Genomic DNA, 20741 nt, shown 5'->3' on the forward strand with positions numbered 1-20741 from the left:
CATATAATGCAAAGTATTTTGGAGCTGCAACGACAGAATGAGGAGATTAAACTGAAAGTAGAGGCTGACCAAATTTAGTTAGAAAAAGAGAGGGAGGAAACCCGTAAGAAAGTAGAGGAAGATTTACAGGCTCTTCGGGAAGAGGCTTTGGGGGAGAGAGACAGACTACGCAAAGAGGCTGAAGAAACACACCGATGCCTAAAAGATGCACTTCGACAACAGGAACAACTACGGAAGGCAAACAAAGAGATGCAAAACAGACTAGAGGCCACCAGGATTGGTTACCGATATGCCAGTCGGTTGAATCCCGAGGTTAGCGACGCCAACCCTCTGGCAAATACGATCATGGAGGAGTCGATTCCACAGAATTTCGTGATCCCAAAGATCGCACCCTTCACAGGAAGCTCTGATCCAGAGTTACATTTAAAAGCGTTTCAGGCCCGGATGTTGATATCAGGGGGGGAACGACGCAATACGTTGTAAAATGTTTGTGGGCACGCTAGCCGAAATCACTCTTGAATGGTTCAACACTATTCCGAGCTCCTCAATCAACTCGTTTGCCGAATTCAAACGTGTTTTCCTGGAAAGATTTTCGGCTAATAGGGCCAAACCAGTGGAGATGGCAGACATGTTTGACATACGACAGTATGCTGAAGAATCATTGAAACAGTTTCTCAATCGCTTCACCAATATTAGCATGAGAGTAGTCGATCTTAACGAGGGCTTACTTGTAAAAGCCTTTGTGAAGGGGCTCCGAGCCAGTTCCTTCAGTGAATCCTTGTATCGGATCCCTCCAAAGACCTTAATGGAGATAAGGCAAAGAGCAGCGGTGGAGATAGAGACTGAAGAGGCCATGCGTCATAAAAAAGTAGGAGATAAGAGAACATTGACCCATACCAAGAGTGAATGAGATATTAAAACTTTTCAAAGAGAAAGGACTCCACCTCAGACTAGGACGGATCGCCGGTTCGTCCCTTATGTAGCACAGCAAAGGACCGAGTATCACCGAACTCGAAGAATCCCTGATTTCAGATTGACTCCAGTCAAAATATTAGAATGTGTGGAAATATCTAAACATTTGCGCTATCCCAATAATACAGGGAGAACACTCAGAAACAGACCGAACGCTTGGTGTAATATTCATCAGGTTGGAGGTCATGACACAAATTCGTGTTACGCTTTAAATAACCAACTCTCCGTGTTGGCAAATAGGGGACTCATGGGGAAATATATAAAAGCTAATACAAATGTGGAACCATCTAGAACTCATCCGGTCTCCGATTTGCATGAAACACCTGTCCTGGGGGATTTCAACACGACAGTAGGAGGTTTCGCGGGAGGAGGACATACCAGCTCAGCTAGGAAAAGATATGTAAGGAGTGTCATGACCACGGCCAAAAACGAAAGGCCGAAGAAAGTTTCGAACATTGTGTTTTCAAGTGAAGATCTAAAAGGAGTAGTTCCACACGAAGATGATCCTATAGTATTATCTGTTATCATGATGGGAAGGAATGTTCATAGAGTGTTGGTTGATCAAGGGAGTTCGGTAGATGTGATGTTCTGGAACACCTATGTAGGGCTACAAATACCGACAGACCAATTAAGGCCTTTTGATGGAGTACTTGCTGGTTTCTCGGGAGATCAGGTGGAAGTTAAAGGGTATGTCGATCTTCGAACGACTTTTAGAGACAAAGAAGATGCCAAAACTATATTTATATGTTATATAGTTGTCAATGCACCTTCATCATACAACTTGCTGCTAGGAAGGCCTTCTATCAATAAATTGGGAGCCGTGATATCGATGGTTCATTTGAAAATGAAGTTTCCTACCGATGATGGGAAAGTGCTCACTTTATCGGTAAATCAAGAAGTGGCTCGCAAATGTTATGAAGACAGCCTAAGGTCAAGAAGAAAAGTTGCGTATTCAGTCAGCACAACGGAGGTAGTCATAGATCCCGAGTTAGATCCTAGACTAGTACATTCTGAGAGAATACCTCAGCCCGTGGGAGAGATAAAAGAAATATTCATAGAGGGCAAGAAATTAAGGATTGAAGGGGATTTGAGTTTGTAACAAGAGAAACAACTTGTACAAGTACTGAAGAATAACCTTTCTTCATTTGCTTGGAGTGTAGCAGATATGACGGGAACAGATCCCGATTTTTTATGCCATAAACTCAACATTAACCCTTCGGCTAAACCTAAAGTTTAGAGGCGTAAACGGTTGAGTGGGGATCGTGCTCAAGCTGCTGCCGAGGAGGTACGTAAGCTGTTAGAAGCGGCTCATATCCGGGAAATACAATATCCGACTTGGTTAGCAAATGTGGTGATGGTAAAAAAGTCTAATGGAAAGTGGAGAATGTGTGTTGATTTCACTGACCTAAACAATGCATGCCCAAAGGATTAGTATCCTTTGCCTAATATAGATGTGTTGGTTGATAGTGCATCAGGTTGTGCTTTGTTAAGCTTCTTGGATGCTTATTCAGGCTATAACCAGATAAAAATGCATTCATTAGATGAAGATAAGACAACATTCATGGGAGGAACGACTAATTATTGTTATCGAGTAATGCCTTTTGGGTTAAAAAACGCAGGAGCTACATACCAAAGGCTAATGGATCGAATTTTGGTGTCCATGTTAGGGAGGAATGTGCATGCGTATGTTGATGATATGGTAGTCACCTCGGTAGAGGAAAAAAGGCATCAGGGAGATCTGGAGGAATTATTTGTCATGATTAACAAATACAGGCTCAAACTTAACCCCGAGAAGTGTGTTTTTGGGGTTAAGGCAGGGAAGTTTCTGGGTTTCTTACTCACCGAAAGGGGAATAGAAGCTAATCCGGACAAGTGTGCAGCTATCATAAATATGAGGAGTCCAAGCAATGTTAAAGAGGTACAGAGGTTGACAGGAAGGATGGCAGCTTTATCCCGTTTTCTTGCTAAAAGTGGAGATCAAGGTTTTCCCTACTTCCAATGCTTGAAGAAAAATGAAAAGTTTCAATGGACCGATCAATGCGAGGAAGCTTTTCAAAAGCTAAAGGAATATCTAAGTAAACCACCGGTATTATGCAAACCCGAGAAGGGCGCTGATCTAGCGTTATATATCTCGGTGACCGAGTATGCAGTTAGATCGGTATTGGTACGAGAGTCTGGCGGGGATCAAAAGCTTGTGTATTTCGTAAGCAAGGTACTTCATGGTGCTGAGGTAAGATACCCGACTATCGAGAAGGCTGCATTAGCTATAGTGGTATCGACTCGGCATTTAAGACATTATTTCCAAAATCATAGTGTCAAGGTTATGACGGATTTGTCGATCAAGTACATACTGCAAAAACCTGACATATCAGGCAGGTTGGTTAAATGGACAATAGAGCTCTCGGAGTATGGAATACAATATGAATCACGAGGACCAATCAAAGCTCAATTTTTAGCTGATTTTTTAGTAGAGTTATCTGAACCACCTGTCGCTGATCGACACGTTAAGGAGATATCATAGATTTTATCAGTGGACGGGGCTTCTAATTTGAGAGAAAGTGGTGCTGCTATAGTATTAGAAGGAATAGAGGGAGTTTTGATTGAACAATCTTTGAGATTTGCTTTCAAAGCTAGTAACAATCAAGCAGAATAAGAAGCTTTGATAGCATGGATGCTTTTAGCTAAAGAAATGGGTATCACTAGGTTATTAGTCAAAAGTGATTCCGCATTAGTAGTAGGGCAAGTGACCGGAGAGTTCCAGGCTCGTGATCCGTAGTTAGCTAAATATTTAGAGGTGGTCCAATCTATTGCAAAAAATTTTGTTCTCTTTGAATTTGTGCATGTTCCGAGAGAGCAAAATTGCCGAGCTGATTTATTATCCAAGTTAGCTAGTTGTTCAAAACCAGGGCAACATAAATCGGTGATAAGAGAAACATTGGTAGCTCCTCGGGTAGATATGTGGGAGAAACATCAGGTCTTGGAGATCTTGATGGCTGAAGAATCTTGGATGACACCTTTAAAAAGCTATATTGCGGATAACAAGTTACTTGAGGATGTGAATGAGGCGCGAAAAATAAAGAAAAACTCAAGTCGATATACACTGATCGATGGCCATTTGTTTAGGTATGGATTTTCCAGACCCTTGATGATTTGCGTAGGTAGGAGGGAGGCATTTCGGCTCATGGTCGAACTCCATGAGGGCATTTGTGGAAGTCACGTGGGAGGGAGAGCATTGATGTTGCGGATAGTGCGGGGTGGGTTCTTTTGGCCCACTATGAAGAATGACTGTATGGAGTATGTCATGAAATGTGAGTCGTGTCAGAAACATGCTGACTGGAGCCATGCGCCACCAGAGGTGTTGCATTCTATTAATACACCTTGGCCCTTTCACACTTGGGGAATAGACATTTTGGGTCCGTTTTCTAAAGGGGTGAGACAACTCAAGTTTTTTATTGTTGTTGTAGAATATTTTACAAAGTGGATTGAAGCCAAGCCGGTTGCTGTGATTTTGGGTAGTCGGGTTCGGGAATTTATCTGGAAGAATATAATATGCCGATTTGGTGTTCCACGCCGAATTATTTCAGACAATGGAACTCAGTTTGCATGCTCACAGGTGAGGCAATTATGCGATGAAGTTGAGATTAAGCAGGTTTTCTCTTCAGTGGAGCATCCTCAAACGAATGGTCAAGCGGAAGCGGCTAATAAAGTGATATTAAGGGGTGTGAGACGAAGATTGATGGCAACAAAAGGAGAATGGCCAAATGAGATACACCGAGTGTTATAGGCATACCATACCACACCTCAAACGTCTACTCGAGAGACTCCATTTACCTTGGTATACGGCACAGACACAATGATCCCGATAGAAATCATAGAAAACACGGAAAGAGTAAGGTTGTTTGATGAGGAGGTTTTTGAGGTTGGGTTGCGGGCAAACCTAGATGTTATAGATGAAGTAAGGGACTTGGCCCAGATTTCGGGTGAAGCCATGAAGAGGAGGTTAGAAAGAAGTTACAAGACTAAGGTAATACCTCGGAGTTTCCAGGCACAAGATTTGGTACTAAGGAAGGCACAGTTAATTCAGATGGATAGTAAGTTGGCGCCAAAGTGGACCGGGCCTTATCGTGTTAAAAAAGTGTTGAGGGAAGGAGCTTACAAATTGGAGACATTAGAGGGAAAGGAAATACCACGAACATGGAATGCGGCAAATTTACGTTTTTACTTTAGTTAAATTGTTTTGTTCTATAGAGATGTTTTTCTTTGTTTTAATTTTTCAAATATAATGTTATTCAGCGTTACTTTTCTATTCCAAGCCGAGTTGCTTGAGGTTTAAAAGAGCCTTTGCGTTCTATTCCAAGCCGAGTTGCTTGAGGTTTAAAAGAGCCTTTGTGTTCTATTCCAAGCTGATTTGCTTGAGGTTTAAAAGAGCCTTTGTGTTCTATTCCAAGTCGATTTGCTTGAGGTTTAAAAGAGCCTTTGTGTTCTATTCCAAGCCGAGTTGCTTGAGGTTTAGAAGAAGTATAGAAATTGGCTAAATTGGGATGACTGAGAGCTCAGTTTATTACCGAGACAAATGGTAGTGGAAGTGTAGAAATTGGTTAGAAGAAATTGGCTAAGAGCTCGGTTTATAACCGAGGTCAGAGCTAGTAGGAGTGTAGATATTGGCTAGGAGAGATTGGCTAAACTGGTGTGACTGAGAGCTCGGTTTATAACCGAGGTCAAAGGTAGTAGAAGTGTAGATATTGGCTAGAAGAGATTGACTAAATTGGGATGACTGAGAGCTCGGTTTATTACCGAGACATATGGTAGTGGAAGTGTAGAAATTGGTTAGAAGAAATTGGCTAAGAGCTCAGTTTATAACTGAGGTCAGAGCTAGTAGGAGTGTAGATATTCGCTAGGAGGGACTGGCTAAACTGTTATGACCGAGAGCTTGGTTTGTAATCAAGATTATATGGCATTGAAATCGGTTAAGGGTGTAGTTTAGAACAGTTAGCAATCAAGATTATTTAAGAGTTGGTTAAATTAAGATTGGTTGTACGATTTAGAAGTTGGTAATTTTTTATTATCAAGTTGAAAGTTCAAGGAAAGAAATAAGCGAGAGACTTAACAGTAAGATCTGGAGAAATAAAGCTAAATACTAAAACGTTGAGAATATTTGTTTGCGATGTTAAATAAATAGTCTAGTGAGAAGTAGCAAAATATAAAAGCCAGGTTCAAAAGGTGATACAAAAAGTAATCTGAGATACAAAATATGGAGTCTCAGTCGTCAGCATCCACCAGTTGTCCGTTGACCACGGATTTAGAGATGTCCGTTGGAGATAAATCTGCATCGGGGCAGAGAACACAGACTTGATCAAGGGCGAGTTGGAATCCCATGTTCAGGGAGGAACCGATTTGGTCTTTGAGAAGTTCTGAGCTGTTAAGAAGATCTTTCTCTTTGAGAACCCAACTTTTCTTCTCGGCTTCTAGAGTTTTTAGTTGGTTATGTAAATCAGCAAGCAATTCGTCCTTTTTCTTTACTTGGTTCGTCAGCTCGGCAACTTCAGTGGTCAGACGAGAGGTTTCGGTTTGGGAAAGCACCAAGGCTTGCTCTTTTTGTTCTGAGTCAAAGGATTTTTGAGTGGATAGGAGGTTGAATTGGTCCATCAACATGAAGTTGGATGCTTCGGCTTTATGGAGATTAGCTAGGATGCTCTCGTGCAGAGTTTTGAGGTCTTGGGTCCTTAACAGGTTGACATCGTGACGGAGATAGTTGTGCTTCCGACCATGCTGAGAATGAAGGAACTAGGGGTGCCAAAAGCTCATCTCGGTGTCGTCCACTGTCTGATGAGGAGCCAACTAAATTTGCGAGGTTGAATGTTGCGAGGTGGCTTCAATTACCTTTTTGCCTCGAGATTTGAATTTTCGGGTCAGGGGCTCAAGATCGGGTTCCGATGTCTCTTCATGAAGTTCGATACGAGGAGGGGGTGCAGAAGGACTAGTGTCGGGTGTTGTTGTTTTTTGCTTCTTGAGTTGGCGAGCTCGTTTTAGCATATCTTCATGAGACATTGCCATTAGACTCTCTGCAAAAATAGGTAGAATTGGTTAAAAGGGAGATGATATTAAGTGCAAAATAATAAAAGGACAATAGTAAAGTAAGTACCGATGTGGAATTTTAGATCCACCACTCGAAATTCCAGCTCTAATAATTTTTGAGTATCAAAAATAACATCCAGTTGTTCCAGCATCAAGCAATCTTTTTTCTCAGAAGGGTCCAGGTCTTCTAATTGCCGAGGGGATTGAAGGTTGGGCGATTGGCACCAATATAAGGGGAAGCCTTCTAGGAGGGAAGGGCTGTGATCGGGGGCGACTATTTTTATGAAAATACCCTTAAAACCCTTGTAAGAAGAGTTGTATAAGGTTAGGAGAGCTCGACCACTAACTCCACTAAGGGAGGCCAATAGTTGTTTATGGGGAGCTCGTAATTCGAAGAAGTAAAGAAACATGTTGCTTGAGGGAGTAATTCCGAAGTGGGTGCATAGAATTTGGAAGGCGCGAATAAAGCCCAACTGTTAGGGTGTAGTTGGCATGGAGAAATGTTCAGAATGGTGAGGAGTTCTTTTTCGAAGGTATTGAAGGGGAGTCGTAAACCTAGCTTCTCAAATAAAGTAACATACATATAAGTAAATTTTTGAGGGGAAATGGGAAATAAATTGCCATCTCTACAAATAGGTTCATCACCATCGTAGGCAATAACGGTTACATCAGTTTCATTGCTTTTACACAAGGTTTGGTGGCGTCTGAAAGCCCTAATCCTAGTGAGGGTAGTCATGGATGAGGTTTCCCTGCGTAAGGCCAGAGGGGCCCAGGAATAGAGGACATTATAGTGGGTATTCATGGAGGGCGGTTATAGTGGCGGTGTGGTAAGGGTTTTTTCAGAGTAAGCTATGGATAATCAGGGAAGGAGGAAAATACAATTGCAAAGTTAAAACATAGTACAAAAAAAGGAATAATGCATAAGAAACAAGTAAAGGGAGCAAGGGGACAAGCATGAAATTTGAAGGAGAAAGAAGAAATACCTGGATAAAGGAAATGGCGGTTGAGAAAGGATAGGTGGGAGTGGAGGGAGCGTGAGTGTAATGAAGGGATGGTTGGGGTTGCGTAGGTTAAAGAGGGAGATGAATGACGTTTGATATTCAAAAAGGAGGGGAAAATAGGACCGTTGGATGAGTTACACGTGGTTGCGAAAATGCAGGGAACAATTATGATTTTACGGGAAGTGGATTCTGCTCTCCTCGTTCTGGAGACGAGAAAGTGCAGAAGTTGAAGAGTTGTGTACTGGTGCAGAGAAAGCGGTTTGGTTTTATGCCGAGATGATAGTTAAGAGAATTTTGTTGGGCAAGATAGATTTTTGGCATATGGCAGATCGGGAGTAGCAGATCGGGGTATCACCGAGGGGGAGAATAGTAACTGAATTGAATTCCGTGTTTGGCGGGATTTAGGGGATTAATAAAGGTTGTTATTATATTTAGAGATATTTTAGGGGAAAAAGATAATTTTATTTTGTATTATTTGTAGAATCTAGTATTTGTAACTGATTATTCTATAAATAAGAAGATTACTCTCATGGTCAAGGGATGGAAGGTTTTTGACCTAAATAAGTCTGAAACACTTTCTCTTTGTTTTGGCAAAGAATTATCTAGTATTTTTCTGAACCAGAACAAAAATATATTATTAAATATATATATTTTTTATTTTTTTGTAAATACCCGCGAGTACGCATGGATATCCGTGGATATTAAAAAATTATGTGGATACTCACATAATATATACCCGACAGATATAAATACGAGTACGAGACGGATATATATTTATCTAGCAGGTAGGGTACGGGAGAACTACACATATCCTATTCACCGTGTTGAACTCCCTAAACCGGTACATTGAATTTTTTATGGCATAAATTTACGAAAAAAGCTATAACCCAAAGAGAGTAGACATAAAATACATTTGATAAAGAAAGTAAGTATCGAAAAATTCATGCTTTGAAGATTGTAGTGATTAGTTCTTTTAAAATTTCTCCTTTGAGTCTGATAGTGATAGAAATTTTATTTCTATCTTCCCAATGATGTATAAACAATTTGTTGACTATAAATTATATATCGAAAATGTCTTATTTTAAATAAAAGAAATTAAATTGAGTAATATGGTAAAAGTCAAATATTAGACTAGTTTATATATTACAAGTCTGCGGAGAGATTAGCTGGTTAAAGTATTAAAATCTGAATTATTTGCATGACTTAGTCAACTATGTTTGTCCTCTTTAGACTTTCCCATAAACAATTGCGTAAATTCTGTAAGATGTTCTTCCACTATGTGAGTTGCAGAGTTTGGAATAATCATGGGTTTCATTTTCATTGATGGATTGGTTTCTCCCATCATCACCCTTTTTTCCTGGTCCTCAAAGTGCCACTGCAAGTGATTTAAATTAATTGTAAGCGTTTCTTTCTCATCTTTAATTTCTCCTTCATCCAATCGCAACCACAACTTTGAAACTCCAAACTCCATCTTTAATATGTATGGTTGTTTCAAATTAGCTTTCTTTTTCAGACGCAGACACACATGGTTCTGGCCACCCACATTCAAAATTAAACCATACCCAAAGGTATCTCTCGTTTTATATATTTTATATATTGTCTTTTTACTTTTCTTTTTATTAAAACTATTTGTATTGTATAAAAAGGTTAGAATAATGCGTATAACGTATCACTCATATTGTAATTTATTTTATTCATCACGTTATTATTAATTTATTTAGATTAAAAACTTGTTGGGAGTCTCGAATTGACTACGAATAAAAGTGGATAGAATACTATTTACAAGTTGATAGGGTAGAGTTTATTTAAATTTAAAATTCACTTTTATTTCAAAATATCCAAACAACCTATCAAATCTTGCCATCTGTCTAAGAGTTCACACGCTCTAGTTCCTCGTAAGAATCAAAACACTGCCACTGGTTTGAAATATGTCCAGTGTGACCGTATTTCCTGCCAAATTTCCTGATTTAGGTATTTTGATTACATTGAAGAATGAGTTTGAGAATCGCAATGGTCTTAAGGTGGTGAGAACACAACAAACACACATTCCATATTGGAAGCATTAGTTTGTGGCAGAAAGAGAGAAAATATGGCATCAAGGGAAAATGAAGAAGTGAGTCCAGTAGGGAAGTTGTTTCTTGAAGCATCTATGAACTGTTACGTGATTGCCAGCATGGGGTCGAAGACAAGGATCAATCCTGAGGTTATTAGAGAAGGTTTATGCCAAACACTGCTCAAGCATCCAAGATTCACCAGCAAGCTGGTTAGTAATTACTTATATCCTCTCCTAATATTTTGTGCAAATCATTTGATTCACAATTAATAAATTGTTGAAATGATTTCGTTCTATCTTTTTTTTCTTCTCCCTTTTAGGTAGATTGGTCTGTATCCAGTATTTTACATTAATTTTATCATTTATACTCAAAATAAACATTTTTCTTATTTATTTTCACAATATAAAACTCTCCTGACAATAAAATTATCAATTAATGTAATTTCCTTTTCTTTTTATGATTGATGTGATATAAACTATTTTTTTCATTAAAATTTCTTTAATAAAACTAGCCAATTATCAGTAGCAGATTTTTAAAAATATTTTAAATTGCTATATTTTTCTTATGATTAGGAGAGTATCAAATATATAAAATATACTAAAATTATAAAAAAAATCTTTTTATATATTAACTTATATATTTGTGAAGAAATATTAAGCGGGCCTGGCCCCCTCACACACCACTAAACTCTGCCAGCCAGTGTTCACTATATAAATGTTGTTCTATACGTTAATTTTATATTTTTAGACAAAAACATATTATTATTATTATTATTGATTATAATTTTAGATCTTTATTAAAATAATTAAATTTTGTTGTACCTCTGTCTAATTTAAAAAGTTTTATATGCGTTTTTTTTATCTGGACTTCAAAATGATTATAAATTAAATTAAAATTTTATTTATTTCCAGAAATTTAATTTTCCTCTAATAAACTAGTGTCTAATTTATTTAGTTTATAAATTATTTAAAATGTTTCTAGTTAAACTAATAATACCAAAGCAGTGGTGAAACTTGGACAAAATATTTAGGATACCAAATTATATATTTTTTATAAAATTATTTTCCTGTATTTAGACTATTTTCATACCATGATTATATATTTTCTGATTTTAAATCTTTTTAATTTATTGAATTCACATATAATGAATATTCTAATTTATGTTCCAATTTAAGGTTATTCACTATAGTGGAATTTGTAATGCATTTCAAAATATATCATAAAATCTTCCAAATTTTAAGTATGTAGCAAAAAACACAATTTTTAAATGTCATAATTTAGGGTTATATTAATTTGGGGGAAAATATAACTAGGATTCATGTCAATTTCATAAAAGAATCTCAAAATCATAATTAGGGTTCATACTAATTTGGAAAAAACTTGAATGAGGAAGAATATCATAATATGAAAATCATAAATCTAACACAGATAAATGATAATAGAATATTAATCTTGATTCATGAGAGATATTGTGATAATGTATTTTCAAAATCTCTGTTCTTCAATCTTTGAATTTGGATTTATCTTTTACTTTTTTTTTTTTCTGATTGTCATGCTTTACTGATGACTTAATGAGAAAAAAATTTATGGTTAGAGACAAAATCTTAATTTTTTTGTTAATCAACATCCATCAAATTGATTTTTATTTTATTTTTTAAACAATAAAGATATATGAATAAATAATATATATATATATATATAATGAGAAATTGTTTCAAATTTATTATAAATAATATAATAATATATATAATATAATTTTAAAATATATAAAAATATATATAAAAAGTAAAATAAAAATCTTTTGGTGACCATTGTGTCATAGAGAAGGTCCGCCCTTGTACTAAAGTATAGTTTCTCAAAAATTATTTTTTACAATGGAAATACCCTTACAGAAATCATAAGATAGAAGTATTAAAAATTAAAATTTTAATATAAATAACGAACTTTTATTTATTAAAAGTTAATTGAAATACTCGATATTAGAATTTAATGTTGTTAAAATATTAAAAAATAATTACTTTGAAATAAAGGATGCTTTTAGGAAGGACATTATTTCATTTTACATTCTTTTATTTTCATAATTATTTATTTAAAGAAAATATAACTAATTAGATAGCCATATAAACTTAGAGTGTAATGCCCTTCCTTTTACTTTCTATTTCATATAAATTTACTCAAGGTTCATAATAATTAATTAATGAATGGACTATGATATTTTGACAAACTTTTTTTTATAATGTTTGACAAAATTTATTTTTCAACACACACCAAATCTTTTTCTTCTTTTTTCAAGTCACATCAGACTTTTTTTTTTATCCATTAAGGTGCTGCCACGTGTGCATTGTCAAAAGTTTGTCAATCAAACTTTGTTAAAAAATAATTTTCCTTAATTAATATTGAAAATGTGAACCTTATTTAGAATATCAACAAAGGTCTTTTATATTTGTTATTTTCAATTTTTTATATCTGATATCACTATTGCAATTTTATGTTTTGACTACGCCATATATGCCTCGATTCTGGTGCAAACGAGGCATATCATGATGCGGTGACATTTTTGTAATTTAAGTGACCTTTTATGCCCTGAGTCTCTTTAAAACTGAGGCAGAATAGGTGTTATTGCCTCGATTATAATTACAAATGAGACAGATCTCTCTCAAATTTTTTAATTTCTCGCTATAAATATTTTAAAATGATCACATACTTTTACGATTTGGGTCCCACTAAATCGAGGCATGAAAGCATTATGCTTCGGTCATATATAACCCGAGGCAATAGAGCTTTTTAGGGTTAAAAAACCCAAGTCAGTTCATTATTCCTGCACCTTCTTCTTTCTTCCTTCAACGTCTTCTTCTTGCTTCTGCAACGCGAAACGCGTGTGTGCCAGGCTCTCCACCGCTCCCTGTGCCAACCACTCCACTACTTTGTGCCATAGCCACTCCGTTCACCCCTCCGCCGCAGTTTGGCCGTTGAACAAGGCGTTGTTGGGCCACCTCCATTGTCGCGGGATTGAATGGTATGTAGATGGAGGCATTGTGCTAGGTTTTTGTCTTATGTGCTTGGCTCTTTGAACACTTTCTCCACCCATAAGCACTTTCAAAATTCAATCTTTCAAACTTTTCATTTCCATTTCCATGGTTCTTTGCCTTGAAACTTGTTGAACTTATTTGGTTTCAGCTACCCCAAGGACTCCGACAAACACATGCTTCCACCAAGAACATTCCCGAGCCAAATATTATTATTAGAAGAAGATGGAGCACTTAGAGGGTAGCACCAACAACAACACAAATTCCCGTGTCAGAAATTATGAACTAGGTCAGACTGTGGGCAAAGGAAACTTCTCCACTATGAAGCTTGCACGTTGCTTACTCAACAACTGTGTAAAAGTTTCTCCTTTTACCATTGCAAAGATTATTAGAATGTGTGTTTTGTGTATTGAAAATTGGAAATGGAATAGGTTTGAAATTGGTTCATAAATGCTCGAGTTTGGATTTAGAAGCCAATGGTGGAGGAAATGTACTTGGATGAGATGAAAGAACACGAACTAAAATGCATTTTTTTTTTAATTTTTGATGTCTATTATGTCTCGGTTGAAGTAAGACCCGAGGCAATAATTTTCGTATATGCCTCAGTTATGAACCGAGACATAAACCTCTCCTTTTTTACCTCACCAAGATATGTCTTGGTTATGAACCCGCAGTAAAAAGGCCAAAATAACTACGACCAAATCTATTCTCTGCACTAGTGTATAGGTCTGACTCGTCAATGAAGATAACATAGTTTTACATTAGAAAATATCTTTGACATAAATTTACGTCAAACAACATTATCTTTAATGTAAATTTACGATAGACAATGTTATCTCTAACATAAATAGATGTTGGACTACATAACTTTCGATGTAAATTTACGTCAGACAACAACTCTCCGATGTAAATTTGTCACTATTTAAACAGAAAAAGAAAACACAGATTTACATAGCACCATGCATTTGTCCGACATAAATCTATGTATTTTTTTTAAGTTGAATTGGTTTTAGCATGTAACTTAAATCATTTTGTTTAGAAATGTACCTCCTTTGATTACCTTTGTTGCCTTTCCTCTTGAGATACTTCTCAAACCTCTTGACTAATAGATTCAAGTTCTCATTATCACTTGATTCAGTTACCTCTTCCTCGGTTTCATCACTCTTCTTGGAGCTAGCCTTCAAGTCTATGGTTTTTACCTTTTTCTCACTTGACTCAAGCTCACTTAGCCTTTACATTTCAATCTCATGCTCTCTTAGTTTGCCAAATAGTGCAGTTATGGTGATGATGGATAAATCCTTAGATTCAGAGATGGCAGTCACCTTTGGTTTCCAATTTCTATAAATACACTTTAGCACTTGATGTTTAGCTGCTCTTTGTCAAATTCTTTGCCTAGACCTATGAGATGGTTGACAATGTGAGTGAACCCCTTTTGAACTTTAGTTATGCATTCTCCTTTTTGCATCTTGAAAAGCTCATACTCTTGAATCAAGGCATGCTTCCTTGCTCTCTTCACTTCATTCGTCCCTTTATGTGAAACTTCTAGGACATCCCACATTTCCTTTGCACTCTTACATTGGGAGACCCTAAAAAATTCATCCATATTCAAAGATGAAGTGATGATATTCTTTGCATTGCAGTCATATTGAGCTTTTCTTCTTTCTTCATCCGTCCATTCAGTCCAAGGTTTGTCCACTTGCTTATTTTCAACAAGACATTTAGGGGTTATGGTCCATCAGCTATTGCATCCCAAATCCATTTCTCTATAGATTCAATGAAAATTTGCATTCTTATTTTCCATAATTGATAGTTTATGCCACAAAACATGGGTGATCAGAACTGATAGTTTATGCCACAAAACATGGGTGGTCTATGAATAGAGGCACATTCAGCAAAAAAGAGTTTATTTTCAGCCATTTCAAAATATATTTTATCAAACTTGAATATATTTCAAGAACCTTGCTCTGATACCAATTGTTAGTTTTGAAATGGTGATTTAAGCCATGAAGTTGGGGGGGGGGGGGTTGAATTAGCTGTTTAAAACTTTTTCGAAAGCATAAAACCCCTTTCAATTAAATCAAATAGACTAGAGAATTAGAATTTAAAAGTTGCAGACTAGTACACTTTCAATTGGTCAAAAAATAAATAGCAGACTAATTTGTTCTTGAGCTATGTAATAGTTGATTAAAATTTCAAATCAGTCGGCTAAAATCCTGGGAATTTATTCAGAATACAGAATTTACAGATTTAACTCAAACAACAATCTTTTACGTACAAAACTTGTTCCAATCAATATTTTTCTAACAAGTATACAACCTCAGATTACACAAAAACGCATTAAAACACAACAAATAGTGGATTACTTGGTTTTCTTGAGTTTTTAAAGTGATTCAAAGTGAGTGAGATAAGGGAAAGAGAATTGCACAATTGTTTTTATAGTGGTTCACTCAATCACAAAGCTACATCCAGTTTACTAGGACAACCTGAGCTTGGTTTCCACTATATTCAAGAGTTTTACAAATCACACACCAAGATTACACTTTTGAACAAAGAAACTTACAAGATTTTTGACTCACAAAAAAATCTAGACACACACCCTACAAGAATCACACTTATAGACCTGAAATCACGTTAGACAAAAAAACCAGAGGTACAAGAACAACCAAACCTGATGGTGGCTCTCCCTAGCCAACCATACATGTGTTCTTCAAGCTACTCACAAGCCAAAATGTCTCCAAGATCAACCAAGATCTTCAATCTACACGCTGTAGTTGTGTATTGCAACATATATAGTTTGGTTTAAATGAAATAAGTCAGTTGAAGTTTTCGTACAGTCGGCTGATTTCACTAGACTTAAGTGAAATCAGTCGATTAAAAAATAATTCAACTGATTAAATGCATTCATACCAGAAACTATATACTACAAACCTTTTAGTCTGTTAAAACTCATTTTAACAAATTTAAAAAGACACACTAAGGCTAACAAGACATCTAACCTATGTCATATAGTCTACCAATATGATATAACACCTAATCATTACATTTAACACAATATTTTCATATTTAATGCACTAGAAACACAATCTTTAAGTGAATCTTCAACGATCTTCATCAATCACATGAGATCTTCATGCACTTGGCTTTATCAATTCCTTGTTTCAAGCTTGTTTGTGCCAACAAACTTTAGAGAAGGGTGGCTAGATGAGACCACATGGAATGCTCTAGCCTTGACTTATGAGACAAGTATGATGACACAAAATTTTGGCAACATTTCATTACATATCTCAAAGTAATTTTAGAAAAGGTGAGACACCTTTATTTATAGGAAAAGGTGTCTAAAAAATGTGTAGCTACAAAATCCTAAAAATTCCACCTTGGCCACCAAAGGTAAAAGGTACATGTATAGAAATTCACCTTGCATAGTGACTTTATCTCTTCTTGAATGTACTTGACCATGGCGAGGGGGTATGTTATCATCTAGTTTACTAAAGCAAACACAATAGTGTCCTTATATAAAGTTATTTTAGTGCTCAAGCAGTTTTTGACAACATTTTATCACATTTTGCAAATTGAACTCTTTTAATCTTTTTCTTTAAGAAAGGCTTCATATATGCATAGAAGAAAATATCCATTTGCAAATCGATTTCTGGCTGTTGAATAGCTTCACACTCATGTGATTGTCATCCTTACATATGATGAGCATGCTTATAAGATGCATTAAATGAACTCCAAGCATATGCATTAAATGTGATTATTCAGTAAGCAACATCTTGTTAGCTAAATGTAGTTATCTCCCATTGGACAGGGTGTCATTACTTGAATTCATAAAAGTAGAAAGTCATTTACAAAGCAAATAGACCTTTTCAAGTTGACAAAGCATAAACTTGGGAGTTGTTGAAGTAAATCAGGTTTAGCTCATGTTCTAAGAGATTGATTGTTGATGTGATGTTAGAATCCTCTTGATCAAACATAAGACATGCAACATATAGAATAAACATACAAATATTTGTGAAGTGCAAAGATCGTGTAAGATATATGTGCATATCATTTGAGCATCACAATACACTACAATGAAACTATTAAATAGTGACCGATTTTAAAATATATTTAAAGACCAATTTAATAACCAATTTTCTAATTATACTAATTTAGAGGTAATTTTTTTTTGTAGCCAAAACCATGATAACTAATGTTACTGACCAATTTAGAGACCAATTCATAATATAAATTGTTTTAGCTATCAATTTAGAGACTAGTTATAATTTTTTGAAACTATTTTAGTTATCAATAATTTTTAATTAATAAATTGATATCTAAATTGATCACTATAGTGATTAATTATTTAGTCATTAATTAAAGATTTTTTTTGTAGTAATACTTATTAGATGTAAAATCAAGATTTAGCATTGTATGACAAACGAAAATTTTTTTTTTCATGATTTGTTATTAGAAAAAAAGGAAGTTGGGCCTTACATATGAAGTATGACCATATTTTAACTAGCATTTGAAAAGAGAAGTGTTAGACGTTTTAAATTTTATTATACACGTAGAGCCTAAGAGTTATTTAATATTTATGAAAAGAAAACATGTATAAATAACAATAATTAGTTTTAAAATGTTTTATGATATTTTAAATTTTATATAAAATAAATAAACAAGGTAAGTAAAATGGTTATTTTTAAGTCGATTTGAGTGAAACAATAAATAAAAAGAGGTAATAAACAATTACTTGTTTGTGGTTTGTTGTTCAGGTTAAGGAGGGAAGGACAAGAAAATGGATCCCAACAACAGTTAATTTAGACAACCACATCATAGTTCCCGAAATAGATTCTAACATAGAACACCCAGATAGATTCGTTGAAGATTACATCTCCCATTTCACCAAAACCCCATTGGACCTCTCGAAGCCCCTGTGGGAACTCCACCTCCTCAACATAAAAACCTCAGATGCAGAAGCTGTTGCTATATTTCGGATCCATCATTCGGTGGGTGATGGTGCCTCTCTCATATCACTCCTCCTTGCCGCCACTCGCAAAACCTCTGACCCTCATGCACTGCCAACGGTGCCTACAAAAAACAGAAACTCCGAGCGCCACCGTTCATGGCTCTTCTCTATTTGGTGGGGACTACTTCTCATTTGGCACACTCTCGTCGATATGCTACTTTTTACTCTCACCATCTTCTTCATTAGAGACACTCCAACTCCTCTCAAAGGTGCTCCTGGAGTTGCCTTAAATACCAAACGCTTTGTCAATCACACCGTTAGTATGGATGATATCAAGCTAATCAAGAATCAAATGCAAACGGTAATTTACTTTCTCTTTCCCTTTTTTTTATCCCTTACTTTCAAATTATTTTGCATACTTTGTTTTCACTTGTTTTACCATTAAGTTTTTATAATTTCTACATATTTTACGTTGTTAATGAATATAAACATAATTTTAATTTAAAGTATCAATCCTATTGTGGCTTGTATCTTAGACGGTCTTGATAGATATGTTGTAAACAAAACCAATTATGTATTTATGCACAACTCTCCTTCAAGAAAAGATGATTTGGATACTGATTTTTTTTTTTCTCACTTTTGTTAAATGTTGATAATTAGACCGTGAATGATGTTTTGTTGGGGGTAACACAAGCAGCTCTCACTCTCTATTTGAATCGAGCATATGGTAAGGTTCTATATTTCTTGCAATTCAACTTTATTAAAACTTGTATCATTAACGAATGCTGCAAATTATCTGCACCAGACAAATGACATATGAATAAATTGTTTTCGGAACTTGACCCCCAACAGATCAGGAAGCAAATTTCAATGGTGCCAAAGGGAGATCAAGTGCCCTTAAGAACATTCGCCTTAGGGCATCAATTCTTGTTAACATTAGACCTGTTGGTGGAATACAGGTGAGTGTGGTTGTGGAATAATTAAGATCCAATTGGAAATATTATATAAAGTCCATTATTTTTTTAATTTATCTTGATAGTTTTTTCTTTAAATAGGATAATTAAGTCCTGACTATTATTGTGGTAATTAGGATCTAGCTGATATGATGGCAGAGAAATCAAAAGTAAGATGGGGAAATATTATGGGATACATAATCCTCCCGTTCGATATAGCTATTTATGAAAATCCATTGGAATACATTCGTAAAGCGAAGGATAGAATCGACCGAAAGAAGCACTCATTGGAAGCAATTTGCTCCTACTTTTGTGCAAAGGCAGTGCTCAATTTATTAGGTGTCAAGGTATTAGTCACAGGACTCTACGTATTTTTATAGATAAATATTAGTTGTTAGTAATATCGAAAAATATTAGTTGTTAGTATTTTATTAGTGAATGAATTGAACTCACTATTTCTTTTATCCCTTTAAAATTCATCGAACCAATCTTATAACCTTACTTAAAACAAAGCTTAAATTGATGTGTTTTTCATGATGTGTGAAGTATTCTTTCATTTTGGAGTTTGTTGTAGGTTGCTGCTGCGATAACAGAAAGAGTTCTCTTTAACACAAGCATAGCCTTCTCTAATGTGGCTGGACCTGTGGAAGAAATTAGCTTCTTGGGTCATCCGGTGGCATACATTGCTCCTAGTGTTTATGGACACCCTCAAGTGAGTGTTCACTCATTCATAGTTTTAACTCTGGGTTTGATGATGAGTGTAATGTACATGTACCCTTCTTTATTTGTTTGACAGGCACTTACAATCCATTTCCAAAGTTATGCTAACAAGATGACCATTTCTCTAGCAGTGGACCCACTTGTTATTCCCGATCCTTACCTTCTTTGTGATGATTTTGAACAATCGCTCAAACTCATCCGTGATGCTGTTCAGAGAAACAACGTTGTCCATCTAGTTTAATAGTTTAAAATCAAATTATGAGATTTAAACAATTTTCACAGTTATTTATTATCTCCCAGTTCAATTTATATGAATAACTTGGGAACTTATATTTCTTAAGGATAAAAGAGAATAAAATGATTCTCAGTGGCTTTTTCTCATTACATATATTGAATATATGTATATAAATTCTTCCGAATAATTTTGAAAATAAAAATAAAATATACAGAAATACAACGCGCTGAATACATCGTATGACTGGTCGGCTATTATAATATTGGGCTAGGCCCAATATCTCTAGCCCAATACCTTTTTCCAAAACAGAAATACCAGACAAATCGTATTAAATCTTAAACGAAAAACTAAAATTATTGTTCTTTGTCAAAAATCGGACATTTTCGGACTCAATCCCAGCACGTATTACAGAACAAATATTTTTAATCATTCGTATATTTGGAATTACAAAGTAAAACATTTTAATATACTATAACATGAGTGTAAAAAAGAATATACTCTTTTTATTATAAAATTACGTACTAGTCAAACAAATATAGTAATTAAATTAAATAAAAATTAAAATAGAAAACTTAGCCGGAGAGCTTTCTTAGAACGGAGAAAAAGACCGGGAAAACAAGAGGCAACGTTGACATTTCACATTGCAAATTGGTTTGCGAATGCGTGAACCTTCCTTCATGCACTTAAAAAGGGTGAAAAGAAGCAGTAACTGACAAAGAACAGAGGTGAGAGGCAGAGGCAAAGAAGTGAACGAACACAG

General features: G+C 35.5%; 2 protein-coding genes across 10 annotated transcripts; both read left to right on the forward strand.

Moving 5' to 3' along the window:
• The first annotated feature begins 484 nt into the window (after positions 1-484).
• Positions 485-2071, forward strand: LOC114194967. Its single transcript, XM_028085369.1, has 2 exons — positions 485-902; positions 1101-2071. The coding sequence occupies exons 1-2, from the start codon at positions 485-487 to the stop codon at positions 2069-2071; spliced, it is 1389 nt and encodes a 462-aa protein (XP_027941170.1).
• Positions 2072-9320: 7249 nt separating this feature from the next.
• LOC114193755 (O-acyltransferase WSD1-like) lies at positions 9321-20130 on the forward strand. 9 transcript variants are annotated; one of them, XM_028083672.1, is made up of 9 exons: positions 9321-9445; positions 9549-9616; positions 10020-10311; positions 17880-18434; positions 18734-18800; positions 18926-19032; positions 19164-19373; positions 19601-19738; positions 19823-20130. In XM_028083672.1, the coding sequence occupies exons 3-9, from the start codon at positions 10138-10140 to the stop codon at positions 19985-19987; spliced, it is 1416 nt and encodes a 471-aa protein (XP_027939473.1). In that variant the 5' UTR covers positions 9321-9445; positions 9549-9616; positions 10020-10137; the 3' UTR covers positions 19988-20130. The 9 variants fall into 9 exon arrangements, with proteins under 9 accessions (XP_027939473.1, XP_027939476.1, XP_027939474.1 ...); XM_028083675.1 differs by having other exon boundaries at positions 10040-10311; XM_028083673.1 differs by having other exon boundaries at positions 9328-9445; positions 9562-9616.
• The last annotated feature ends 611 nt before the right edge of the window (positions 20131-20741 follow it).

The sequence above is a fragment of the Vigna unguiculata genome, chromosome 8 (assembly GCF_004118075.2).
Source record: "Vigna unguiculata cultivar IT97K-499-35 chromosome 8, ASM411807v1, whole genome shotgun sequence".
NCBI lineage: Eukaryota > Viridiplantae > Streptophyta > Magnoliopsida > Fabales > Fabaceae > Vigna > Vigna unguiculata.